General features: G+C 34.9%; 1 protein-coding gene across 9 annotated transcripts in view; it reads right to left on the bottom strand.

Moving 5' to 3' along the window:
• Positions 1-27599, bottom strand: part of SEPTIN7 (septin 7) — a 104494-nt gene that overhangs the window by 11333 nt on the left and 65562 nt on the right. For all 9 annotated transcript variants that reach the window (XM_054687078.1, XM_054687079.2, NM_001197121.1 and 6 more), the window contains 7 exon segments: positions 21346-21446; positions 20342-20476; positions 14049-14166; positions 11426-11518; positions 10016-10112; positions 8099-8150; positions 3189-3314 (listed from right to left, as the gene is read on the bottom strand). In XM_054687078.1, coding sequence (XP_054543053.1) covers positions 3189-3314; positions 8099-8150; positions 10016-10112; positions 11426-11518; positions 14049-14166; positions 20342-20476; positions 21346-21446 — 722 coding nt within the window.

Genomic DNA, 27599 nt, shown 5'->3' with positions numbered 1-27599 from the left:
CCACCCATTACCCTCCATACAGGGATGCAAGAAGTACTTGGATGGCTCCATACTTTGTCAGAAACAGGTAATTACTGGATAGCTGCTAAGAACAGCATCCACTTCTCCAGATCTAACCTTGAGACAAATTATAGCTGACTGGACAAGTTCAGCTATTCTTCAGATTTAAACCATACAATCTATTTCTTGTTTTAAGTCCCTCTGAAATAGAATTGTTCTAGGGCTATTGACATAACAGAAAGGCACATTTTCAGACATCTACACATGTATTTTTAATGTTTACTTCATGTTTCAATAGACTCTACAGTGTGCCCAAAACTACCTCAGAAAATTAAATATAAGATAAATTGATTCACAGTCATGCACTGCTTAACAACGGGGATACATTCTGAGAAATTCACTTGTCATCGGTTCAACAACATAGTGTACTTACACAACCTTAGATAGTATAACCTACTACACACTTAGGCTCTATGGTATAGACACACGATATTATGGGATCTTGTATATGCAGTCGGTCATTGACTGAAACATCATTATGTGGCACATGAATGTATTTTACTATTCAATGTCTAACATCTTTAAAAAGTTTAGCTTATATTCTAAAACCAAAGTGTGATTAGCACTTTGTGAAACATACATTGCCAAAGATCAATTTAACTATAAATTTTCAATAGGTTCACCTTCCATTCCAAAATTCTTGCAACTCTCAACCCCTCCCCACTACCACTGTCAAAGAATACGTTGCTATGGAGAGTCACATGAGAGCAATACAAAAAGAACATTAAAAGAAGCCTAAACTCACACCTACGTCACTTATTTAAACATTAGTCTTTCTTTTCAGTTATTCATGGATATGTACTGAGCTATGAGGAAAAGCACCTTACATCAGCTAAAGCACCATAAGTTGTTAATGACTTTTAAAGAAAAATTTAACAAAAATATTTTTTGAAATTGCTAACATTTTCAAGACAATGTCAGATACAACTAATAGATAAAACTTCTAAGCGATTTCTTTCAGGTTCAGTATGCGTTATTCAATGAAGTAGTAACAATCTAATTCCTATTTATTATTAACATAAAATAAAATATTATGCTAGCTCCTGGGCCAATTTGCTTTTTAGCAATGCAAACATTTCTTTTTTTATTTGCATAGGCAAAGTATGGTCATGATTCCTCTCTTTAAGAGATATATTTCCAGTAGAATTCTACTAATTATGTTTTCACCTGGGATATAGTTTAACTCACGTATCCACACAGTAGAATTTTGTATATGCAGAAAGAAACTTAATGATACTGTAAAGTTTTCTATTTTTCTATGAATTATCTTACCTGCATCCAACAGCACTACTTTAAAAAGCCTTATATTTGAGACATGGGAACAAATAAATAATTCCTTTTATCTATAACATAACAAATGTTTTTAAAAAATATTGAATAAGTACATATATTTAACAAAAAATATGTACTAGCACTTTAACATACAAAATTATCAGTAGCTTTGTGTATGCGTTTCTTTTAATGAGTTAAAAAGTGCATCGTTAATGATAAGTTTAAAGTGAATTAGGATTTTATGAACAATATTCACTATGATGGATCCTTACATTTTTGTGCCAAAGTTACTCAATAAACATTTTGCTAAAAGAGATAAAAAGCCTTCCTTTTGTTCACATATTGAGGCTTACCTCAAACAGAATCTTGTATTTTAAATATTTAAGAAGGGACATTTTTCTATTCCATTATAAGGCATGTTAACCACTATGGAAAATACTATAGCTATTTTGAGAATTTGTCTTTCGTATTTATATAGTTGATCCTTCAGGATTATCGTCTAATTGTAGATAACACCTAGCTACAAATGCACATTATTTAAAATGGTTTTGCAATATAGCTATGTACTGCATAATGACATTTCAGTAAACAAGGGATGGCATATATGATGGTGGCCCATAGATTCCTACTGCCCAGTGGCATCTTGATGATCTTGACCCGGAGTAGGCCTAGGCTAATGTGCAAGTTTATGTCTTTGTTTTTAACAACAACAAAAAAAGGTATAAGTGAAAAAAGAAAGAACTTTTAAAATAGAAAAAAGCTTATAAAGATTATAAAGATAATATCTTTCTACATCTGTTCAATGTGTTTGTGTTTTAAGCTAAGTGCTACTACAAAAGAACCAAAAAGTTTTTTAAAATTTAAGTTATTATAAAATAAAGTTACAGCAAAGTAAGATTATTGAAGAGAAATTTAAAAAATAAATTTCGTATAGCCTAAGTGTACAGTGTTCATAAAGTCCACAGTAGTGTACAGTAATGTCCTAGGTCTTCACGTTCACTCACTGCACACTCACTGACTCATCCAGAGCAATCTCCAGTCCTGCAAACTCCATTCAAACCAAGTGCCCTATACAGATATACCATTTTTAATCTTTTACACTGTATTTTTACTGCACCTTTTCTATGTTTAGATACACAAATACTTGACATTATGTTACAACTGTCTATAACATTCAGTACAGTAACATGCTGTATAGGTTTATAGCCTGCAAGGAATAGCTAGACCACATAACCTAGGTGTGTAGAAGGCTCTACCATTTAGGTTTGTGTAGATACTCTATGATGTTTACAAAATGACAAAATAGCCCAATGACACATTTCTCAGAAATGTATCCCCACTGTTAAGTGACATATGATGTAATTATGATTTTCAATAATGACAGATTTTAAAAAAGTAGGGCACAGACATGGTTACCAGCTTCCTCACACATCTCTTTTTTCGACCCCAACATGAAACCACCACAGCTTGAGATATAAGCTCAACAGGGCAAAGCTACACACTTGGTAGTCACTTACACCACTCTAACAACCAAAAGAAGAAAACGAAACTCCAGCTAATTTACTCCCTGGAATAGGAATAGAGAAGGTAACCAAGAACAAATTCATCTAAATATTCCTTTTGTTAAAGCCTGTCCTTTGTTTCCACATAATTTGTAAGTGAAAACTATCAAAATGGTTCATTCAGAAAAGCTTCTACTATTAACAAAGCATAACAATATAAATTTATGCTGCTGTGCACAAAGAACATTATCCAAATTTTCTACTGAGTAGCCAGAAGAAATTTAATGAAAATGAAACAATATGATTATTGACTACAGAAATAATACCTTTTTGGAGAAAAAAAAATATACTTACTTAGTCAGCTGCCCTTTATTCTTGTTGTTATCAACTCCATTATAAGTCACAGCTGCAAGTTTTCTGCTTCTGTAGTTCTCATAGTGGACATTATTAGTAACATCTTTCAAGTCCTGCATGTGTGTTCTGTCATAAACAAACAGCAAGAGTTTGCTTCTATTAATAGCTAGGGGGAAAAAAGCTTAAAAAGTTTTAATATACATTCAAAATTTTACCAAAACAAAAATTTCAGATTTAAAATGAACAAAAGACTATTGTTAAGGAAGGTGGCATTCATCTGTTTTCATTTACACTCAAAGTAGACCAACAAAAAATAAGCTAACTTGACACCAAATTTAGATTCCAGTGAGATTTTAAGACCTATAAATCCCCCAAAACAGTTACTGAAGGATGACCTTTCTATGAAAGAGTATTCATCTTTATATTATCTATTTAAATACTAGACAACAGAGTGCAGATTGGCTACTACTGAAGCTCATAAAATCTAAAAGAAACTGCCTTTTAGCAATATTACTAAGGTAATATATGAGTTTTTATTAATATATAATAATAAATTTCAGATCACATATCAAGTTGTTTTCAAACAAGGAAATTTTAGAGTAATTTTCTGTTTCTTCAAACTGTCTAGTGAAAGTGGTATTTCGGTTAAACAAATTTTTGCTTACAGCATTTCTATCATATATAAAATCAATATATATAAGTCTACAATACATATGAGATGATATCATCATTATTTAATAATTCAAGACACTGAAGATATCCTTAGCTGCTCTATGGATATCCTTTACCAATGTAGTGTTCTTGGATATACATGGTATGGCAATACCGTATTGTCAGTCCTCTCTCTTCTCATCATCCATTCTATCTCAAACTTCCTATATCTGCCATCATTCGTCTTCACCACTTTACTAAAACTCCCTTCTGGGAGACAAACACAAAGGTGTATTGTTGGCTGGGCACGCTGGCTCACACCTGTAATCCCAACACTTTGAGAGGCCGGGGCGGGCAGATTGCCTGAGCTCAGGGGTTCGAGACCAGCCTGGCCAACATGGTGGAACCCCATCTCTACTAAAAATACAAAAATCAGTTGGGCGTGGTGGCAAGCACCTATAATCCCAGCTACTTGGGAGGCTGAGGCAGGAGAATCGCTTGAACCCAGGAAGTGGAGGTTGCAGTGAGCCAAGATCACGCACTGCACTCCATCCTGAGTACATGAGCAAGAGACCGTCTTAAAAAGAAAAAAAAAGTATATTGTTGTACTGTTTTTATCATTCCTTACAACCAGAAAACCTTTACTGTTACTTCACAATCCAGCTTCTTGAATCTCCCCCTTTGGGAACAAAATGTGATATTCAATTACTCTGATTCATTTCGTACTGACATTTCCATGCAATTCTCTGATAGTTGACTCCCCTTAGTCCTAAGTCTGGTTTTTCCAAAAATCTCATCTCCCAGACTCTGTCCCTCAATAAATTCACGTTCTCTTATAGCCACAATAGTTACTTCTGAAGTTCTACCACTCCACTTCAGGCAAGTCAGGCAGCTCCCTACTCCTGGCATATCTGGTGGCTGACAATGAACAGTTCATGCTAATTTGTCAATCTCTCGTCAAAGACTTAATTGCTTTGGAAACCTTTTTCCCAGCCTTGACATCAAAGCATTCCAACCATGACCATTTTCTCCTTGGTTGTCATTCATTTTTGGTACAAGTATACGTCACAGGTGACATCATATCTCTTCAACTGTAAGCTCCCCTTTACAAGGAACATGCCATTACCTTTTGCATCCCAATGCAGATAGCAGATGATAGGAATTTTAACAGAATTCATAACTCAAGATTGAAGCTGAGATATGATAAACACTTTTTGGAACCAGTTTCTCTAAGTGGAGAAAAATAACAAATACCTATGCCAATATAAAACAATGTTTATTTAATTTTTCTTTTCCGTTTTTTTTTTTTTTTTGATACAGGGTCTCGCTCTGTCGCCCAGGCTGGATGGAATGCAGTGGTACGATCTCAGCTCACTACAACCTCTGCCTTTCAGGCTCAAACCATCCTCCCACCTCAGCCTCCTGAGTAGCTGGGACTACAGGCATGCACCACCACGCCCGACTATTTTTTGTATTTTTAGTAGGGACGAGGTTTCACCATGTTGCCCAGGCCAGTCTTGAACTCCTGAGCTCAAGCAATTCTCCCACCTTCGCCTCCCAAAATGCTGGGATTACAGGTGTGAACCACTGCACCTTGCCTAATTTTATTTATTATATATTACATATCATCACTGCATCCCTGAAAAATTGTTAAAGGTCCTAAGGAAGAAAACTTACATGAACTGTTTGCATGAATGTGTAAGATAAAAGTAAGGTGAATTTACTAATTGTTAAGTTATTTTTGTTAGTGTCATCTAACATTTTAGATAATGAATAATTTTTCTTTTCACTAAAATCACTAAAGTCTTCTATACGACTACATAATTCTGATTTTTTCAGGTTATGAAAGTCTTTTTTCCATTTAATTAAATATACTTTATCATTTTATGATTCAACCCACTCCTCCATTCTCAAAATAATTTGTTTATTAGCAATAGTTTCCCCACAGTTTCAGGAATTTGTCTCTTCCATTTCCCATTGCTGATATCGTAACTCTTTCTGTTCTCCTTTTGTTTTCTTTCCCCATTTGATTTCTGAAACACCCATATCCACACCCTGAAAATATCTGTATAGTTTTCCTCCTTTCCATCGTCTTCCTTGGTTTGCCTGGAGTAAGTTAGTTCTCTTAATTAGCAAGAGAACTTCTTTGAACTTGCCTCTTTCTCAGAAGCAACCACTATTCCTTTGACCTGCAAGATTTCAATTATTTGGGATTTACAGACATCTGTAATATTGGTATTGGTATTTTATTTCCTTCCTTCAAGTATTTATTAAATATCCACTAGATGGCTTTGTCTTAAAGACATGAGCTAAATTAAATACACATCTTTTTAATAATAACTTTAGAATTTTTAGGCATAAAAGTCTTGCTGCTCTGCTGTATTAAATCTTCCTGCAGGCATGGTCAATTTGCTCTGTAATGCTTATACTAGGGAAGTCCCTCACTAGCCGCCAGGCTGTGAACCTTCGAATATTCAAAGTAGCCTCTGGGCTGGGTGGGTGTGGTGGCTCAAGCCTGTAATCCCAGCACTGTGGGAGGCTGAGGCAGGTGGCTTACTTGAGGTCAGGAGTTTGAGACCAGCCTGGCCAACACGGTGAAACCCTGTCTCTACTAAAAATACAAAAATTAGCCAGGTGTAGTGGTGCATGCCTATAATCCCAGCTACTCAGGAAGCTGAGGCAGGAGAATTACTTGAACCTGGGTGGAGGCTGCAGTGAGCCAAGATCGTGCCACTGCACTCCAGCCTGGGCAAGAAAGTGAGACTCCATCTCAACAAAGTAGCCTCTGGCTCAGTAACTAGCTTTCCCCTCTACAGTGTTTTAGGTATGTAGGCAATTATTGATTGTATACTTTTAAAATACACAAGAAAAAGTTATAGAATGCCACTGTGTCAAGCACTAGGCAAGTACCATAGAAGATTAAAAACAAGAGGAATGCCATGGTAATTAGTATTTATTAAACATTCTCTACTTATATACTGTCATAGCAGATTATATTATTAATATGTATTCTTTTGAAGTCACACCTTAAGAATGGAAGAGGAAGGGAATGGTTCATAATAGAGCCTGAAGTGTTGTATTCTCAAAACCCAGAGGATGACCTTCTCGTGCTTTTGCTCTTCTCCACTAAGTGAGGCCTGGCAACCTCAACTGCTGAATTAACCCTATCATGTAGTTCCTACCAAGAACACCTGCTCCTTTGAAAATAAAGATCAATTACATGCCATTTATTTAATTTCAAAATTCACTCTCACCTCTATTGTATTTCTTGAGGTAGCAGTTTGACTCTCTTAAATTTTCCCCCTCACTTCTCACCTTGAGAATGACCTCTTGTTATTCCATGATTTCCAACTATTATCCATATTTATGTAACTACCTTTCTTTACACAGCAAAAGAGATTCTTATGTTTTGGGAAAGTGGGTAGAGGTATGAAAATTAATAGATATCAACTAAAGACAGACATCTAAAACTGAAGGTTAAAGAGAGTATGTGGTAAAGGTGTAGAGAAGCAAGAGAGAAAAGTAGGAAATGCGGAGTCAGGTAGGGAGGGGAATGAATGTGTCTCAACATGAAAATACTGAGGATCATTTTGATGCCCTTTCTGTTCCTTGTCTACTAACATCTCTAGTCCTATTACACTTTTTCTTCATGATTTCCTCTCTGCTGCTGCTTTTCTAATTCATTAGTAAGAGATCCTCTTTACCAGTCCTGGTCCTCTAATCAGGATGGCCTCGATGTCCTGCTCCCATAGGCTTTCCTTCTCTTTCAGCAGGTGTGTAAGACACAATTTAGGGATTTCTCACCTGGTAGGAATACTGGTTTTATTCACTATGTTCCAGTACATAAAATGTGCCCTACTCACCAGCTACCAGGCTGTGCACCTTTTAACATTCAAATTCTAGCTTTGGACTCAAAAACTAGCCTTCTCTTATATAGTTTTCACAAGGTTTTCACATTAAGAAAAAAGAGCCTCTTCTACTTCACTTTCCATAGTTATTTCAGTATTAAATCTCGACACAAAGTATAATGATAAAGAGACTAATTTTCCTATGTATCCCTAGACAAATTACTTTGCAACTTTTGCTCATGACTTCAAAACCTTGGAGAAAGAATCATCTACATGTAGTGTTTACTTCATGGCTAGACTGAAGATATAAATTTAAATTAGCTACATTTATAGAAGGCAAAAAGTAAATCTGTCCAACTCTTACTTAGGGAAAGAAAATTTTATGCTATTTCTATCATTGCTTGCACTTACCTTATCAACATATTTCTTAGGATTGTAAAATCACAATGTTCACCATTTTCAACTGTAAGAAAAAAACAGACCGCATATGTTATATTTCCACTAAACCTACTCTTTTCAAAAAATATTTCACAGGAACTTGGGGTGTAAAAACAAGGAGAGGAAATGCAAAACAGATCAATTTTTTTGAGATTTAACACTACCATAGTACACTCAATGTGAGGGCATGACAGAGAAGTGTACTGTATTATTGCCTTATTATAGTTTAATCCTCAGAAATAGATATGTAAACCTAACAAATGAACTCTCCAGAAACAACTTTGAAATTCTGAAAGGGGAAATCTTATTATTGGTAAAAAATATATTTATTCTATAATACATTTAAAAAATTCAGTGGTGTGAGTGAAGGGAGAATCACTTTAGAAAAAATCTTAAGGTAACCAAAATGAAAAAGGGAGCCAAGAACTTTCAGGTTCTTTACTTTTATTTTTAAAGAATGTATCACAAATAGGAATATTACTTGGGAGTAGAGGGGTAAACTACAAAAGAGAGATGCAAATCAATTTCTCCGGTGCGTATTTTTAAGGGGTAAGTTCTAAAGCCCCAGCTCAGCAAGTAAAAGTTGCCTGGGCATGATAGAGAGAGCTGGGAACAAGGTACGCAGGTCACTGATGGGAAAATTGCCAATAAGGACAGTTACTTGAAACAATATCCTAAAAATTAAAGAATTGTTCAAAATAAACCAGGGGCAGTGGTGTGTGCTTATAGTGCCGGGATGTGGGAGAAGCATGATGTGGGAGGATCACTTTGAGCTCAGGATTCTGAGGCCAGTTGGGCAACATAGCAAGACCTTGTCTCTTAAAAAAAAAAACAAAGTTCAAAAATAATAGCAACAAACAGATAAAACAATCAAATCTCAATTTTGGTTTCAGCTTACTATAATACAGAAGATTAAGTATCAGATTAAACCAATACAATAAACCTATTGCCAAGAGGAAGGACTTCTGAGGCTTGGTGTTATAACTAAGATTTTATTGGTATTTAAAACTCCTTACTTAACCCTTAATAATTTAAGATAGCAGGTTAAAAAAGAAAACAAAAAACTCCTTACAAAACTAGTAAAGAGGATCTCTTAATAAGAGATTAATATGTAATAGAGTAAATATCTCATATTTACTCTAAATATGAGATATCAAAAAGGGCAACTTTTGCACTGAGGAAAGAAGACTGTGGATGTTTTAACTGGGCTTACAAATTTCTTCAATCATTCTTGAGGGTCCATGACCATCTGACATTCCGATAAAAGTGACTGGCCTTCTCTCCAAAATGTTTGATTCCAGGTGGTTCATTAGATTCCCTGGGAGCAAACTTTGGGCCCCAGGTAAAGAACCCCTCAATTTTAGTTATGTTTTCAAATATGAAAACAGAAATAGACTTAATGATGAGGCAGGATGCCAGCCAGGGTGGGGCAAGTTGAGTATCTCTTATTTGAAATGCTTGGGACCAGAAGTGTTTTGAATTTTTTTGGAATTTTGGAATATCTGTGCTATACTTACTGGTCGAGCATCCTTAATCCAAAAATCCAAAATTCGGAATGCTCCAGTGAGCGCTTCCTTTGAGCAGCATGTCAGTGCTCAAAACGTTTTATTTTGGAGCAATTCACATTTTGAATTTTCTCTTTAAGAATGTTCAACCTATACTACAACTTTAGGACTTAACACACACTTGCCTGACTTGGTAGGATACAGGTTTGAAAAATATCAATGTACTTAAAGAGAAAATTGAGACTACAAGAACCTGAAATCAGTATTATCCTTGAAAATCTAGACTATATCAATACAGTGTGCATACTGTACTACTTACTATAAATACAAATTTTTAATCAGTTTTGAGATCTTTTAGAAAGTCATTCACTGAAGAAAATCTTACCTTCAGCAACACCCCAAGGATACTGCCTTCCTCTGACCCTTTTGCCATTAACTTCAATGATAGTATTACTACCTACCACAGCAAGAGGTAAACGGTCCTATAAAACAAAGTATTCTTGTTCAAATATATCTCTGTAGTCCTCACAAATTCAAGAATAAAAAAAGTTACATTACTTAACAGGTTAGCCAAAAAAAAAAAAATTTACTTTCGATAGTTTCTGCATTAGTTTTTATAGGCCATTTAACAAATATTTAGTAAACTGCCATCACATGGTATTGCCACCAAGGTAAACAATAAATAAAATTAAATTTTCTCTTTCATGTTAAGAATATTCAAGCATATACTGGTCAAATTATTTACTAAAAATCACTACAGAAAGTTGTCCCATACCTGGGGGGGATAAAAGGTAAAAAATATATTGGCATTTGGGGGAAAAAAAGGGGGGGGGGGCTAATGACTAGCCTGCCTACTTGATCACAAACCAACTATAACGGTACCTAAACCAGGTAATAGTATATTTGTTAAGCTCTAACTTTGGAACTTCAAATCCTGGTGACTGGATTTGTGTTCATCCATGTTCAGCCCTTCACAATTCTGTGGCTCCCAGAAATACCTAAGCAGCTATTTACAACTGCAGAAATTCTTCACAGGCAATGTATAAGAATTTCATTATTCCAAGATATTTGCCTACATAATGCCATTATTCAGTATACCATTTTTAGGGCCAAAGTACATAGAAAACCATGATAAAATACAGAAAATATGTTGATGTGAATTTTTGGTTGGTTTTTATTGTTTTTAATTGAAACATAATTGTACATATTTGTGGGGTACAGTATGGTATTCTGATAACTTTATACAAATATGTAATGATTGAATTAGGGTAATTAGCATATTTATCAATTCAAACTTATTTTTCTGTATTGGGAACATTCATAATCCTCTTCTAGCTATCTGAAAATATAGACTAAATTACTGTTAACTACAGCCACCCTACAATGCTACAGAACGCTAGAACTTACTCCTCCTATCTAGCTGTAATTTTGGTTGGCTTTTATAGAGACAAAATAAATACATTTTTGTCTGGCAATTAAAACATAACAGAACGAATTCTCTCCTTTCTCATCACTTTTTAAGAGAGAAAAAAATTACATAATATGAAAGCCAGTTAATTAAAAACACTTTGAAATAAGAATTGTGTTATTCACCTCAGTAGTTTATACAATTCCTTATTATATATACTAGCTAATCTTCAAAGTTAACTATAAAGTTGAATTCAACATTAAATATTCCTAGGTATTTTGTAAGCCAACTACTTAAAACACTGATACTTTTGATCTTTCCTGTGGACGCTGTAGTATGTTTTTAAGGCCTCAGATTACTTTAGCGTATGTACAGGGATGAACCTACCTTTATCTTTTTAACAAGTTTATTTTCTTCTTCATCATCTGTTTCTGGAAATTCATATATTTTAATTTTATGTTCTTGGATTTCTTTCATTATCTAAAATGGAAGAAGTAGTCAGCAAAAGAGCACCATACATAATTAGTATATTAGTCTTATGTTCATTACATGCCTCTTCGATTCCTATATGGGTCCTTGGTTCCAGATCCCTTACTGTTTTTTAATGATTCAAAGTTGTAATCTAAAATTAAAGTACTACGCTAGTCTTTTTTTTTTTTAACTGTGAAGTTGATATATAAACACCAAATCCAATTACTTCTGAAGTGTTAAAGTCATATAGCTGTCATACCAAAAGAGTTCCAAAAAGGATGTAAAACTCCAGAAAGGGATTTCTCTGATTGATTTCCACAATAATGACTTTAGGTCATTTATTTACAATGACTGAGATTCTTCCTTTAGATATAAATTCCCAAGTATCTTATTTAGTTGAATAAACAGGGCTAAACTCACCTAAAATTTTTAGTAGAATCTGGCAAAAGTAAGGTAAAACTAAGTACAGCACTGCTCCCTGCACATTCATCAGAAAAATCCTTACATGTACATGTGCATACACACAAATTGAGGAGCAACAGGTGTAAGATTAGGGAAGGACACAGGGAGAAAACACACCCTAGAAATTAAGAAGCTCAAGAATTAATAAGGAGAATGCAGAAACCTAGAGAAGACAACTTATTATTAACATCAGAAATGACCTAGTTCAAATTAAATTATCATGTTCAAAATCACTCCAATTCTAAACAGAATACAGACATCCAAATAATTTTCAACTACCTATCCTTATTTGAACCCATAACAAACCAATGGCTAATATACCTAAACCTAGCTTCCCTGTCTATACTTAAATTTTGGTGCAACTTTCTTGGCAAAGGTTCCCAGCAGCTATAAAAGGACCCTGAACAAATTGTGTTACATGGTTACTATAGTAGACAGAAGTAAACAGAAGTAAAATTGTCACTGAAAAAAAATAGGACCACACATCTTTTACAATTAGGGTACGTACCTATATTTAAAAAAAAAAAAAAGAATAAACAAGGAATTGACAAATACATGATGACGAGAAAAATGAGTAATAGTAGCTAGCTCTAAAAGCAGTGGTTTTAGTCAGAGGTTGTATATTAAAATGACCTGAGTACAACCACCAGGATGTGACCAATTTGAAAGAAGAGGTCACTTCATATTCATCTTTTTTACCTTTATCAGTAAAAATCCAAATCGAAACACATAATAAACAAAAAGAAATGTATTATATGATAGTGTTTGAAACTTAGAAATAGCACATTACAAAACAAAAATGGGAATGGGTAAGTGTAAAACACAAAAATACCAGATACAGTAAAAACAATGTACTAAAACTTTCTGAAAATTAATATGAATTTAGCACAAATTCAAAGCAAATTTTAACAGGCTTTTTATAACAGGTTTCAAGGTATTCTGAAATTCATATTGAAAAAGGTGAAAAACAAAGTATTTTGTTACAATAGGACTATATGGACAACAGAGATAATTACAATCTACTTTTAAATATTATATAAAGTTGCTGTGGTTTAAACAATATACTACTGGCCTTTGGACTACTGGAATAGAGAAAGGTTCCAGAATTGACCTTACATTTCATAAAATGTAATATATAACGAACCAAACACAATTAAATTAGAAATATGTGTGACTGTGTAACTCAATATTATTGAGACAACTAGACATGAGTCTAGAAAAACAGTTTAGTGGCCTTCCAGCTAGCTCAGTCATACAGCATGAGACTCTTAATCTTAGGGTCATAGGTTTGAACAATAACTCAAACTATAAATATCCCGTAAAGTGCACTGAAAACAAAATTAGTGCACTGAAAACAAAAATAAGCAGCAAAAGAGAAAACAGAAAAAATATTGTGAAAATGAGAGAGAACTAAATATCCAGAATAAAAAGAACCCATATCAATAAATACGGGTAATACCAAGTACTACTGGTCAAAAAGACAAAGGATTTGAGCAGATGTTTACAAAAAGGGGGGAAAAAATGACTTTGTTTTTAAAATGTTCAGCCTTTCGGGAAAATAAAAGGAAAAGACAAAGAAATGATTGGTTACCACTTCATTCCAAAAAAGTTTTCAAAATAAAAATAACAATGCTGGCAAAGTCACAGTGAAACAGATGTACGCTTTATAAAACAAATTTGTTTTATTGGGAAAGCACCATGACAAAATGGGGAGTGGGGAGATAAAGACCCATAAAAACAATCATAGCCTTTGAAAGAATAATCCACTTCCTGGGAATTCATTCTAAGAAAATAATTCAAAAAAAAAAAAAGAAAAAAAAAGAAAAGAGAAAAGAAAATAATTCTAAAGAGTATGGGGAGAAATTGTCTGTGTGGGGGTGTTATTACAGAACACTTAAAACAGCCATATTTAAAAACTGACAAAGGCAGAAGATTGAAGAGTTATTTCTAATACAGTATAAATGACAATATAGTAAAGCAGTAAGAGGAATGGATTGCAACACATTATACTAAAAATAGTAAAAACTGCAAATTATGAGAACGGTATAAGAAACCTGGGGTAACACATCCTGCTCACCTGTTTTTTAAACTGTTGGCATTCCTCTGGTGTGAGTGTGTCTGCTTTGGCAATAAGTGGGATGATATTCACTTTTTCATGCAAACGCTTCATAAACTCAATATCCAATGGTTTAAGTCTGAAATACACAGTATTTAATTTGACTGAATCGATCAGTTTGGGAGAACAAGATTCTTCACATCCCCAATGCTAGTTAAATACAATGTAACTACTTTACTTACTTATCAGAAACACTCTGAAGATGTATTAGGCCAGCAAAAGTTAGGTAGAACAGGACTTCAAGAAGCATTGGAGTGGCTAAGGCTTTGACTCCTGCCCTTGAACCCTGGTCACAGGGTTTTGGCCCTAAAGAGGAATTGGAAAAACCAGAAAGGCTCCTAATAGAATTTCCTAGAATTATCTCTATATTTATTACTCAAAATTTACAAGGTTTTAAAATTTTTTTTTTTTTATTTAATTTTTTAAGACAGGGTCTCACTCTGTTGCCCTGGGTGGAGTGCAGTGGTGTAATCTCAGCTCACTGCAACCCACCTCCCAGGCTCAGATCCTCCCATCTCAGCCTCCTGAGTAGCTGGGACTACAGGTGCACACCACCATGCCTGCCTAATTTTTGTATTTTTTGTAGACACAATGTCTCGCCAGGTTGCCCAGGCTGGAGGATTTTTTAAAAATGAAAAATGGTAGTCCTCTTCCAACTCCACATTCAGTTCTTGCTACCAACTATCTTTCTCTGACAAGATGCTCACAAGATAATCTTCAACATCCCTTTTATTCATTACAATCTGGCTGCTGCCTCCAGTTTGCCTCTGTACTTTCAAGAAGGTGACTAAATACTTCTATCATGGTGCTTACCATTACTTATTCTCTCACAAGCTCTTCTTCCTTAGGATACTTTTCAGGATCCTCTTAGTACGCTAGTCCCTTAAGAAGTACATTCTTTAGAATTCCCTACCAGGCTTTCTCTTCTTACTCTACATTCAGTACAATTATTATGACTACAATAGATTTCAATTATCTTCAATTGGCCAATTGACTTCCAAATCTTCATAGACAGCTCATATCTCACTGTTAAGTTCCAGGTTTGTGTTTACCCAATGGATATGCTACCTGGGTGTTCCATGGGCTCCTTAAAATCAAAAGCTCATCTGAACCCCCATTTTCCCTCTTCTACGCTTCCTATCTCAGTGAATGGCATTACAATCTTCCCCATTACTCAAGTGTGAAACCTAGGATTCCTCCCCTCCTCTAATCCTATTCCTATATATAGTATGTGTATAGATGTGTGTATGTATGATGTATGTATATCTCCATTTCCATTACTTTAGTCTAGGCCACCAAGTCCTTTGGAATGAATAACTATAACATGAATCATCCATACTGAAGTCAGAGTGGTCTTTCTAAGTCCAAATCTTATGGAGTTATGACCTGACCAAAAATCTTATTAAAGGCCAGATGCCTTAACTAGAATGGCCCACAAAGCTTGTGAAGACATAGATTCTCAAGCTAACCTCATCTCTTAGCATTCCTGGCCTTTCTTTCGCCTCCTACTTCCAATGTGCCAGCCTTTCTGAATTTCTTACAATTCCTTGAAAACATCATACTTTGACATCTGGCCACAGGCTACTACCTTAGCTGGAACACCCTCCTCCATTCTCATCCTCCTTCTCCTTGGCCTGGCTAATTCCTATTCATCCTTTAGGACACTGGCTTATGATCCAATTTCCACTGGGAATCCTTCTCTAACCTTGAGACTAGGCATATTTCTATGTGGTGACAACACTTAATGTGCTGTACCATAACTGCCTGCCTGCATACAGATGGGTCCTCACTAACTATGGTTCCACTTAACAATTTTTCAACTTTCTGATAGTGTGCAAGCAATACGCATAGAATAGAAACCATACAACCATTCTGCTTTTTACTTTCAGTACAGTATTCAATAAATTACATGAGATATTCAACACATTATTACAAAATAGGTTTTATGTTAGATGATTTTGCCCAAATGTAGGCTACGCTATTAAACGTATCTTCAACTTATGATGGGTTTATGTAACCCTGTCCCAAGTTGAGGAGCAACTGTATTTGTTTCTCCCATCTTCTCACTGAAATACCCTCTACAGCGAGGGCCTTATCTCAATTTATCTGTATCCTCAGCACCCAGCGTGGTATCTAACACTCAAGAAGGTGCCCAAATATTTGTTGACAAAAAAAGTAAGCTGCTGTGATTTTCGTTATGTCCTTTAGTAATTCTAAATGAGAACCGAAGTCCTCAAATCTGGAATATACTGTGGACTAAAACTGAATGTTTCACAAGAATAAATGAAGATACTAGAAATATTTTGCAAAGGACTACCATTCTAAAGTGGTATTCCTTAACTTTTATGAAAACATGAGAAAAATGAAATAAAGGTCTCATTCTGTTAATAATTTTATTGACATACTAATAATTGAATTGACTGACATTTTAAAATAAAGAAAGAGAAACATATATATTAAAACTGGCGGGATTAGGGCCCTAAGACTAATAAGATAGTCCAGTCCTTTTTACTAACAAAGATTACTGTATATACTTTACTGTAGTAGTAAGGCTGACAGGCAGAAAGACAGAGACAGTGAGGGGGAGAAAGCAAACATGGAGAATTAAGATAGCTGCCTCCTATTCTAATTCTCCTTGTCTTAAATCCCCTGAAAACTGACACTGGCATTCAGAGAATAGGGAGCACAACGAAAAAAGTGTGTGTAGATGGAATAACCCTGTTTATATTATCTGTAAACTGTGTTCTTGCCTCATTAGTGTTAACTAAAAGAACCTATCCATTTTAATTAATTAATTTTTTTTTTTGACAGGGTCTTGCTCTGTCACCCAGGCTGGAGTGCAGTGGTATAGTCATAGCTCACCATAGCCTCCGATTCTTCCACTTTGACTCCTGAGTAGCTAGGACTACAGAGTGCGCCCCCAGGCCCAGCTAATTTTTTTTTTTTTTTTTTTAGTTTCACTCTTATTGCTCAGTCTGGAGTGCAGTGGCACAATCTTGGCTCACTGCAATCTCCGCCTCCCGGGTTCAAGCAATTCTCCTGCCTCAGCCTCGTGAGTAGCTGGGATTACAGGCATCCACCACCAAGCCTGGCTAATTTTTGTATTTTTAGTAGAGACGAAGTTTCACCATGTTGGCCAGGCTGGTCTTGAACTCCTGACCTCAGGTGATCCACCTGCCTCAGCCTCTCAAAGTGCTAGAATTACAGGTGTGAGCCACTGCGCCCAGCCTCAACTAACTTTTTAATTTTTTGTAGAGATGGGATCTCACTATGTTGCCTAGTCTGTGGCCTCAAGCAATGGTCCTCCTGCCTTGGTCCCCAAAGTGCTGGGATTACAGGCTTAAGCCATTGCATCTGGCCTGAACCTATCCATTTTTGAAAAAAAATTTAAGTTTTGCTTCTTTTCATTAATCATTATATAAAACACTAAATATAAATGCCATGAAATATTCAATCTCAGATTTCTAAATTGCTATGGTTTTTCAATTTATATTCATGACAAATTTAACCTGCCACTACCTTATTAAGCTGTTATGTCAGATATAAGCCTGCTTATCAATCCAGTGACAAAAAAGCAGAGTTCAGTTAATCCAAAATTTTAATAAATCTTAAGGGCATTTAATATAAACTATTAAAATCCAAATAACAAGATTTTATATTTAAATGCAAAACAATACTTGCTGAGTATTTATTATAATATCCCAACTTCTAGAAAGAAAGATATTTAAAAATAAACATAACAAGGAAATTAGGGAAGTCAACTTCTTAAATATAACCAAAGGGTCAAAGAACATTTAAGTCAGTTTAAAAATTAAACTTTAGGAAAAAAGGTAAACCTTGTAAAAGTCCCATTAAATTTCAGAAGCCTACAAAATGTCAGCAACAGAAAACATTTAGTTCACATGTATATTACATTCTGGTTGAATTTTTTCCTCTGTCCATTTAGTTTTATATTGGCTGGTCTTTTCATCAACAAATTTAGTTTTTAAATCTTGTTTTTAAGCAATAGAAAATCCTTTATCGTTTCTAGAAGATAAACACATACTAGAGAGAAAAGACTATTTAACCTCAAAGTCTACAGCATAATGAACAACCACAGGGCAAATTACAAATTTTTTTTGTATGTATGTATGTATGTATGTATAAGAGAAAAAATCCTTCTGTATAAAACTCACTGGATGACACCAATTTTTCTAAAAGTGGTAATCAATACTAGAAGGATAAAACACCATTTTAAAATTCATGTTCCAAGTCAGTTTTTTATTTTAATAACAATTACAAAATAGTGAACAATGCAAATGAAGCAATAATAGCTGAAATCATACATTAGCCATGCATGCAGTTCATACTTGGTAGAGGGAGGTAGGAGGCACTGAAAGTACACTGTTGGACCAATTTATAATTACTCTAAAAACAAATCCCTCCAAAAAGGGAACCCAGGGACTACCCAGACAAGACGGAAACGCTCTGATTCATCTATTAGACTGCATGGAATTTCAGTCTGTAGTGAGCAGGATATCTGGAACTCTATACATAAAATTCTGTGTCATATTCCTTCACTTAATCCACAATATCATGTACCAAAGGGCAAAACTTTGCTCCATTTCTAAAAATAAACTGAGAAATTGTTCAAAGGTACATTTTTATATATAAGAAATAGCAATTTTAAACATCTTACCCCTTGTGACAAATAAGAAATGGCACAAAGCCACTACATATCATTTGAATATAAAAATTTGTTCTTTTAAAAAAGCTCTCATTTCCCATGCAATTTTAGGAAATAAAATTTTCCCCAAGGGGATGGGAGGAATGTGATTTCATGAGAATTACTAAACTTGGAGAGAGTCCAGAAGATCTAAAATAATAAAATTGGTTATAAGCTGACAAGTTTTATTGACTTAAATGCAGGTTAAGATTTCACTCTGCTGGCTTAAAGGAAAAAGCCCTGACAAGTTAAACGAGAATGACTTAAAAATACAAATTCAAGTAGCTACACAAATACTCATAAAAGGTTATATAATGTGTTGTATTTTTGAGATTACTTTTTTTGAGCCTTTTAAGTCAGAGTCAGTTTAGTGATTTAAACATGTAAACTGAGAGTACTGTAAAAGAATATTAGACATAAAAGAAGAAACATCTTTACTCCACTACAATCTGGCAGTGCAAACATATAAGTATATAATTAAGTATATACTTATACTTATTTATATAATTAAGTATATACTTATACTTATTTATATAATTAAGTATATACTTATACTTATTTATATAATTAAGTATATAATTAAGTATATAATTAAGGCTCCCTTATCCATCTAGAGTGATAATGGGCATTGACCTATCTATAAAAAAATAAAAGAGACCAAGAAGCCAAAAATAGAAGAGAAAGGTATACTTGAAGGAATTGGTTTACTCTACTGTAATGTGAGTGTTAGATAACTTAATGCTATTTAGCCTGATGCTACTACAGTTCTTTTGGTGGAGAGATGGTGGAGTTATAATCATCAGGTGGCTGAATTATATATACTGAGTTACTTACCCAAAGGAAAAGACTGAGGAAGAATAATTGGAAAATTCTGCAGTTGTCAATGACACATATATGTACTCAAAATGACAGCGGAAGTACAAAAAACAAAAAAAGGGAGTACAGGCTAACTATAACAAACAGAACAATCAGATTAGATTAATGTCTAGATTCTTAGGTCTTAAGTCCTAATAAACAAAAGATTAGTACTGACAATATGATACCTGAACAACACGTCTATGACAGCTAAGGTGAAACAGAAGCCAAATAGATTTATTGTAGAAAGAAATGGCACAAGAAAACATTGGCATGCAAGTGTTTTTGATAATCATTTCTATGAAACTTATAATAAATAGCATCTTTGGCTTTATTTTGAATATGTCTAACTGGTATGGCTGCTTCTCTTTATTTGGTATTTCTATTAGTAGCAGAGTGGTCGACATGAAAGCTAAATTTGCCACATTGAGACCTCAAACCATGGTGGCAACACTGTTTATTTCATGAAGCAGGGAAAATCCTTATGAATGAAGAACTAAGGAGTAAAATCACTGTTAGCTTACATAGGACTTAAAATGGCTTTTCAACTAAGACATTTCTACATGAAATTTAGTACTTCATAATGGGTATAGTTGTATGTACTTCACAAACTTAAAGATTACTAAAGTATGCACATAAAGGTAGCAGTAAGCAACAACAACAAAAAAGGAATCAGAAGTATCAAGGTACTGACCCATGTCCTGAAGGAGCAATGAAGTATAAACAACACTGCACCCTGTTATCAGGCATCTGACGTCTGTTCACTCGTGATTCTGCATTTAGGTAGTCCTCAAATTTACTATCAATGTAGTCGATAACAGGCTGCCAGCTATAGAACGCAAATAAACAAAACAAGCTGCAATTCTACATATGAATTAACTGATGACTGTTAAAGGACAATAATCAGTATTTTCAAATGGGCAAAATGAATTTACCAGTAGAAGATATGTCAAGTTATTCTATATATTCAAAAATATAAATTATGTTGAATAAATATTCATTATTTCAAAACTTTCCAAATGAAAGAAAATCAACTACTGTCGAAACACAGCTAAATATTAGCATATTATTTGCACTAATAAGTGTATTAATAACACACTTCATAATATGAAAACAATTATATGCAGTTTAAAATTTCAAATGAGAGATTACTTTAAATAATAAAAAAACTTCATGGTGAACTTGGGAGTTTTAAGAGTTGACAGAAAATTACCTCAAAAACAATGTGAATTCAAACAAAAATAAAAGTATTATTTATAAAATACTAAGATAATTACTTCAGACTAAAATTTCATAGTTGTTTTCTTCACTTAGGACTTACAGAAAAACTGAAAGTCTAAATATCAGGTTTAAATTAGGATTGAGAGAATTTATACAAATGGATAAAATTAAAGTGAACAGTTTTAAATTTCTTACAATAATGAGAATTCTTCTATTTACCTATGTTATTTTAGAATATGTCTTAAAAACAATTTTATGATAGGTATTATCTCCATTTTATAGAAAAGTAAATGGGTTCAAAGAAGTTAAACAACTTTGTCAGATAAGTGGCAAAGTTGGTATACAAACCCAAGTCATGTTGCTTGAAGTTTGGTGACCTTTGCTAAGATGAGAAGTTTTAAAATGTTAAGAAGAAAAAGTTTAACCACCCCAGTACCCCAAATGCACTGCAAAGTTGTGAGGACAAACCCTTCTTACCAATTACTATTATCCACTGCATCTCCAAATCCTGGGGTATCAACTATTGTGAGCAGCAACTGAACACCACCTTCTTTGATTAAAACTTTGGATTGTTCCACCTGTAAGAGTAATTGGTGCAGATGTTAATATCATACATTACATCAGTGATTTCCTACAAGGGGTGATGGTAGGGACGTTCGAGTTTATCAAAACCAACTGGGAAACTGTTAGCAAATTAAATCTACCTACTACCACATTACCTTTAGAATTGATGATAGCGGGCATTGGAAATCCAGATTATTTGAAAGAAAAGCATATATACAAATAGTCTGCCAATCTCTTGGCAAATTCATACTGGGTTTATGACTCATACTTGGTATAAAGACAGACAGAGGAACTGATAAAATAGTGATCACCACTAAAGACATGTAATACTTACATAACTTAAATGTGCATCTAATAATACAAATAAGCAGCAGTTTGAGTGATTTAATAATTCACAGAGTTCAAATGTAATTAATCAGAGAAGAACATCTAATCTACCATTTACAGTAAATGTCTTCCTGGACTATTCTCTATCAAGTTTGGCCCCAACCACTCACTCAAATAAACTTACTATCATTCCTTAATCTTTCTCAGCATGGATGTATTACCCTTGTATTTATGTTATGGCTAGGATCCAATCCTTTTCTCAAATGTGATACTCCACATTCTGGACAATGTAATCAGCAAAAGTCCAGACAGTTTTTTTTTTTTTTTTTTAAAGTGTATTCTGGTAGGGTGAAACCTTACTAACTGATTATTGGACTTAAATGGTAACAACAGTTCCTGGAACAATTTAAGACATTCTGTAATCTCAAGCTCTGTATCAGAAGATGTATTATCATTCATCCTGGGCATATGCTGCTGTTAAATGCAAAATATCAGTTTTCAGGAACCCAAGATAAAGCAAACACGGATTCAAATGAAAAGGGAATAATTCCTCCAGAAAAAGATAGGCTTTCTCCTGATAACACATTTAATAAGGATAACAAGTCCTTATTAAGGCTAGAGGCTCCAAGTATGCTGATAAGCTAATTTACAAGACAAAAAGTTTGGGACACTTTTAGAGATAGCCTACTTCCTTTTGGCATGTTTTATAGATGCTACCTGATGCATGAAGAGACTAACATGCGGAGACTAAGATTGCTGAGCAAGAAAAGTCTGTAGCCACACTATCCAATAACACTTTCTGAGATGATGGAATTGTTGTGTATCCACACTGCATCTCCAAATCCTGGGGTACCAACTATTATGAGCAGCAACTGAACACCACCTTCCACTTGTCCATGTGGCTACTTAGTCCTTGAAATCTGACTAGTGCAAATGAGGAGCTGATATTTAATTTTATTTAATTTGAATTAACTTAAATAGCCACATATGGCTAGTGACTACCGAATACACAGCAGAGGTCTACAGCAATCAAGAGTTTTCTGTTAAAAAAATTTTATTATGAGGAATAAAACTTATTAAAACTGAAAAAAATTGCCTGAGATGTGGACACACATGACTTATCTTTTAGAGAAATGAGATGCCAAATTCTTATCTTTTAGATTAATGTTCTTTAAACTGCTTTGATCCTGATATAAACTATCAAGTAAAAATTTTGCAGATCCGAAAGATATTTATCCACCAAATATATACTATTGGCAATCTGAATATTAAGTATTAATATGCATTATCATTAATCTGTAGATTAAAAAAGTAAACATCAATAACAGTTGTAATATTTTCTGATCATCCTCAGTATCAATGATTGATGCACATCATTTAGGAGATCACTGTCACATACCACACAACTAAGATAACATGTCTATTATCAGGTTACCCTAATAACATGAGAGAGGCAAAATAACTCAGAGAAAACAATCAGATTCATCAGGGTGAGATCATGAGAACCAAAGGAAAAACTTTTTTTTTAGTCAGGGTCTCACTCTGTTGCTCAGGCTGGAGTGCATGGCAGATTATAGCTTACTGCAGCCTCACTCCTGGGTTCAAGCGATCTTCCCATTTCAGCCTCCCAAAGTGCTGGGCCAAAAAAAATGTTTAATGGTATCATCTCATCTAGTTTAGGAGGTTTACATTTTATCTGGTGATCTTCTAGCCAAAGGACAACCCAGTCAAATCTAACATCTCAATATCTTGAATTCACTTCCATCTCCTTTATAAAGACAGATCATTTATTCATGGTAACTGTGGCTGAAGCAGAAATATCCAAAGTAATCATACCACTCCTTTACCTACTTACTCTTTTAAATAACATAGTACTACACACTAGAAAGTGATACAACAATATAGTAAATCTACATGAATCATCTCCCAATTTTACTTCAAACTATTTCTGGTTCCTTTATTACCAAACGAAGCCCATTCTACCTTCAGTAATATGCTGTATACCAATTACACATTTTAACTTAACAGCTTAAAATTTAAGATATTTCCCTGTTTTTAAAAAAAAATCAGTTCAACAACCTAATTACTTATTGACTTGCTAAGACAAATGAAGATTTGTATTTTACACACTTTAAGGAATGTTTATAAAGCTTCTTTTCTTCTCTGGCCTACAAAATTCTGTGTATCCATACATGGTCAAATACAAAGAAGTCAGCGACATATGGAAGAGATCCAGAAAACATAACTGTAAACTAGTGCCATTCACAGGATCCAACTGTATCCTATCATCTGCTTTTACAAGTATCCTCATGGGATCCATGGAAAACAAATTAGTTCAAGTCCAAGAATTTCAAACTTTTCTAACAAATCTATTCCAAATGGCCACTTTCCCACGCACTTTCCTTAAGCAGGTCACATCAACATCTTTATGGCATCACTCAGGGTTCTCTAAGATTAGCTGCATCATTTAATACCAAAAGAATGAATCAAGGGCATTTTCAACTGTTTTTCCCTGAAAAATAAATAAAACTAAAGCTATCGTCCATGTATCATCTATGTATAATTCATCTACTGAGACCTCTTTTGGCATCCGAGATTCCAGAAATCCAAGGTACTCATTTTCTAATACAGAGTGTATACAGTATACAAGAGTTCCGGTATACTGAGTTTTCAGTTTTACCATCTGAGGAAAAAAAGTCAAACAATGTTTATTATACAGTGTCATATAAACTAACCTAAGTTAATGTTTACATGCCACTTATTAAGGTAAATAAAAAATGTTATTTAATTAAGAACATAACATTTTGAAGAGAGGGTTAAAATTTTCTGTCAAGAGCCTACCTCTACCTTCACTTGCTCAAGAGGTAGCATTACAGCCAAAACTCTGAAGACACTGGAATGGCCTGAGATACTCCACTTAGCTCAAACACAAAAACTATCTATTTTGCTTATTTACTGGCTCAAAAGACAAATATCATCTTACATGTTTCATCGTGTTCCACAAGAAAATGAAAGAGGAAGTGACCAATAGTAAAACAGTTATGCTTAAAGAATACTTCCTTCTCATCAAGACCCAGAACTACTTTACTAAGAAAGTTGATCCCAAAACTCTAACTTGGCCTTCTATTCTGAACCTCTCTACCTCTCATATCCCTGTCTCCTTACGCTGAGACCTCAAATCCCTTGCCCCTCTCATTTTCTATTAGCAACCTCCTTCCCAAAACCTTTATTTCTTTCCCTTTCCAACTCAAATCCCACTCTGGATTAACCCATCTTTCTATTCCTATACCATAAAATTCATGACTTTCAACCTCAACAAGAATTTCCCTGCTAATATTCCTCTTATGTGCTCCTTAGTCTCATGCCTCTCCCATTTCCCAGTAGGTTCTTCCCAAGCCCATGTCTGTCACAATGCTCAGTGAAGTACCTCATATCTCCACTTAAAAATGAGACCATTCCCAGTCTGTCTGAATCAGCACTGTACCTTCCACGGTACAGTATGTGTGAAATATATCTTTTTCCTAAAGCTAATTTCTCAATCTGTTCTAGGGAACTGATTAATTTCCATTTTAGATTTATCTTGACAACCGTTTACACTATTTCCCCTCTATCGTCAATCTCTCATTTCTTAGAGAATGACTTGCCACAGGATATAACCATTCTCAGGTCTCTTTTGGAAATCATCAAACCACTCTCTGAGTCCTCTATACTCACTCCTAGGTATCCCTTTTCATCCCTTCCTTAATAGCCATCACCCATCTTCACTGACTCACCACTCACTTCTCAACCCACTGCCATCTTGCTACCACTTCATTAAAATTTACCTTGCCAAGGTCACCTCTACAGCACCTTACAAAAGCATCTTTCTCACTAAGTCATAATTGTTTGTCCATATTTTTCCCACAATTGTGAGATCTTTGAGAACTTTTTGTCTATCATCATTGTAGCCCCAAAACTTAGTTTAAGACAAGCATTCAAATATGTTATGTGAATGGCTCAAAAACTATCAAAACTGGACCAATTGTCAACAGGAGAGTCTCCTGATAGGGCTCTGTGAAAATTTTTCAAGGAGTCTATCAAGTATGTTACCCCAGAGAAGTACATACTGCTTTCACCTTTTCTCACTTTCAAAATTTTGCACCCACTTCATCTACAGAGTTTGATTTACAAAACTTCAGGGACCAGCTGGGTGCGGTGGCTCACACCTGTAATCCCAGCGCTTTCGGAGGCTGAGGTGGAAGGATCAGTTGAGGTCGGGAGTTCGAGACCAGCCTGGCCAACATGGTGAAACCCCATCTCTACTAAAAATACAAAAATTAGCCAGGTGTAGTACGCGCCTGTAATCCCAGCTACCCAGGAGGCTAAGGCAGGAGAATTGCATGAGCCCAGGAAGCAGAGGTTGCAGTAAGCTGAGATCACACCACTGCACTCCAGCCTGGGCAACAGAGCAAGACTCCATCTCGGAAAGAAAAAAAAAAAAAACACTTCATGGACCAATAAAAAGTTTCAAAGGGGAGCAGCGTAGTTTCCAACTAAGAACTTTAAAAAATCTAACAGTGTCATTGCACAAAAGAATTATCTTAATACATTAAGAGAAAATTAAAATGGACTTTAATCTCAGAAAAAAGGATAATTTCCTCCCAAGAAAAGACAGATGATACCCTTTCAGTGACATGAAGTATGATTTAAAAATTTTCAAATGCAGGCCAGGCGTGGAGGCTCACGCCTGTAATCCCGGCACTTTGGGAGGCCGAGGCGGGCGGATCACGTGAGGTCAGGAGTTCGAGACCAGCCTGGCCAACAAGGCAAAACCCCATCTCTACTAAAAATACAAAAATTAGCCAGGCGTGGTGGCACACGCCTATAATCCCAGGTACTCAGGAGGCTGAGGCAGGAGAAACATTGAACTTTGGAGGTGGAGGTTGTAGTGAACCGAGATCGCGCCACTATACTCCAGCTGGGTGAAAGAGCAGGGCTCCATCTCAAAAATAAATAAATAAATATAAAAATTTTCAAATGGTACAAAATTATAAAATAACGCTTAACTGTTAACATACATACAACATTGTAAGCAATATTTTTCCAAAAAATTTTGTTAATCTGGGTATCTATATTTGATACTGAAACATGAAGTAGAGCTCAAATGTTCAATTTTTTTCACTTCATTTTCATCAATCTTTTGGAAAAAAATATATATAAGTAAAAAATGGAGGTAACATGGTACCATTTCATTCCACTTGAAACATTCTGAAAGAACTAAGGTAAAACACTTCCCTCTCCTCCTTTCACCCTGACAGACACAGGATAAAACCAGTTTGCAGCAGAGCAGTTGTTCTCAAAATGTAGTACCCAGACTGGCAGTAATACATTCTGAGAACTAAATAGAAATACAAATTAGTTGGGCCCTGCCTCAAACCTGCTATATAGCAAACCATGAAGAAAGGGACTCAGCAATCTGTGTTTCGACAAGCCTTCCAGGTGATTGTGATGTGCGCTCAAGTTTGAGAAGCACTGGTATAAAGAATTCCAGGACTGGTGTCAGCTCGCATCTGGAAATGCACAGATATAACTCAGGGTCCTGAGGTCCAAGATAAGAGGTTAAGAATTAATCTTAATGAGCTTCTATCAATACTGAAAACTTCACTTGAATCAGAACTGCTATTTTACACACAGGAGGCTAAAAATCAGCTCTCTGTTCAGTGTACACAGCTTCCCATTCCTTCCAAGACTGTGAATGTGAATGAATATCTCCTTTAAGATACAAGTCTCTTATAAATAGATAATGCCCAGGGATGAGAATATGAGATCATGGTCTTTATTAAAATCTTGCTCCTTATTCA

The sequence above is a fragment of the Pan troglodytes genome, chromosome 6 (genome assembly GCF_028858775.2).
Source record: "Pan troglodytes isolate AG18354 chromosome 6, NHGRI_mPanTro3-v2.0_pri, whole genome shotgun sequence".
NCBI classification, from domain to species: Eukaryota; Metazoa; Chordata; class Mammalia; order Primates; family Hominidae; genus Pan; species Pan troglodytes.
Note: the sequence above shows the minus strand (reverse complement) of the source record. Positions and strands in the feature narration are given on the sequence as shown.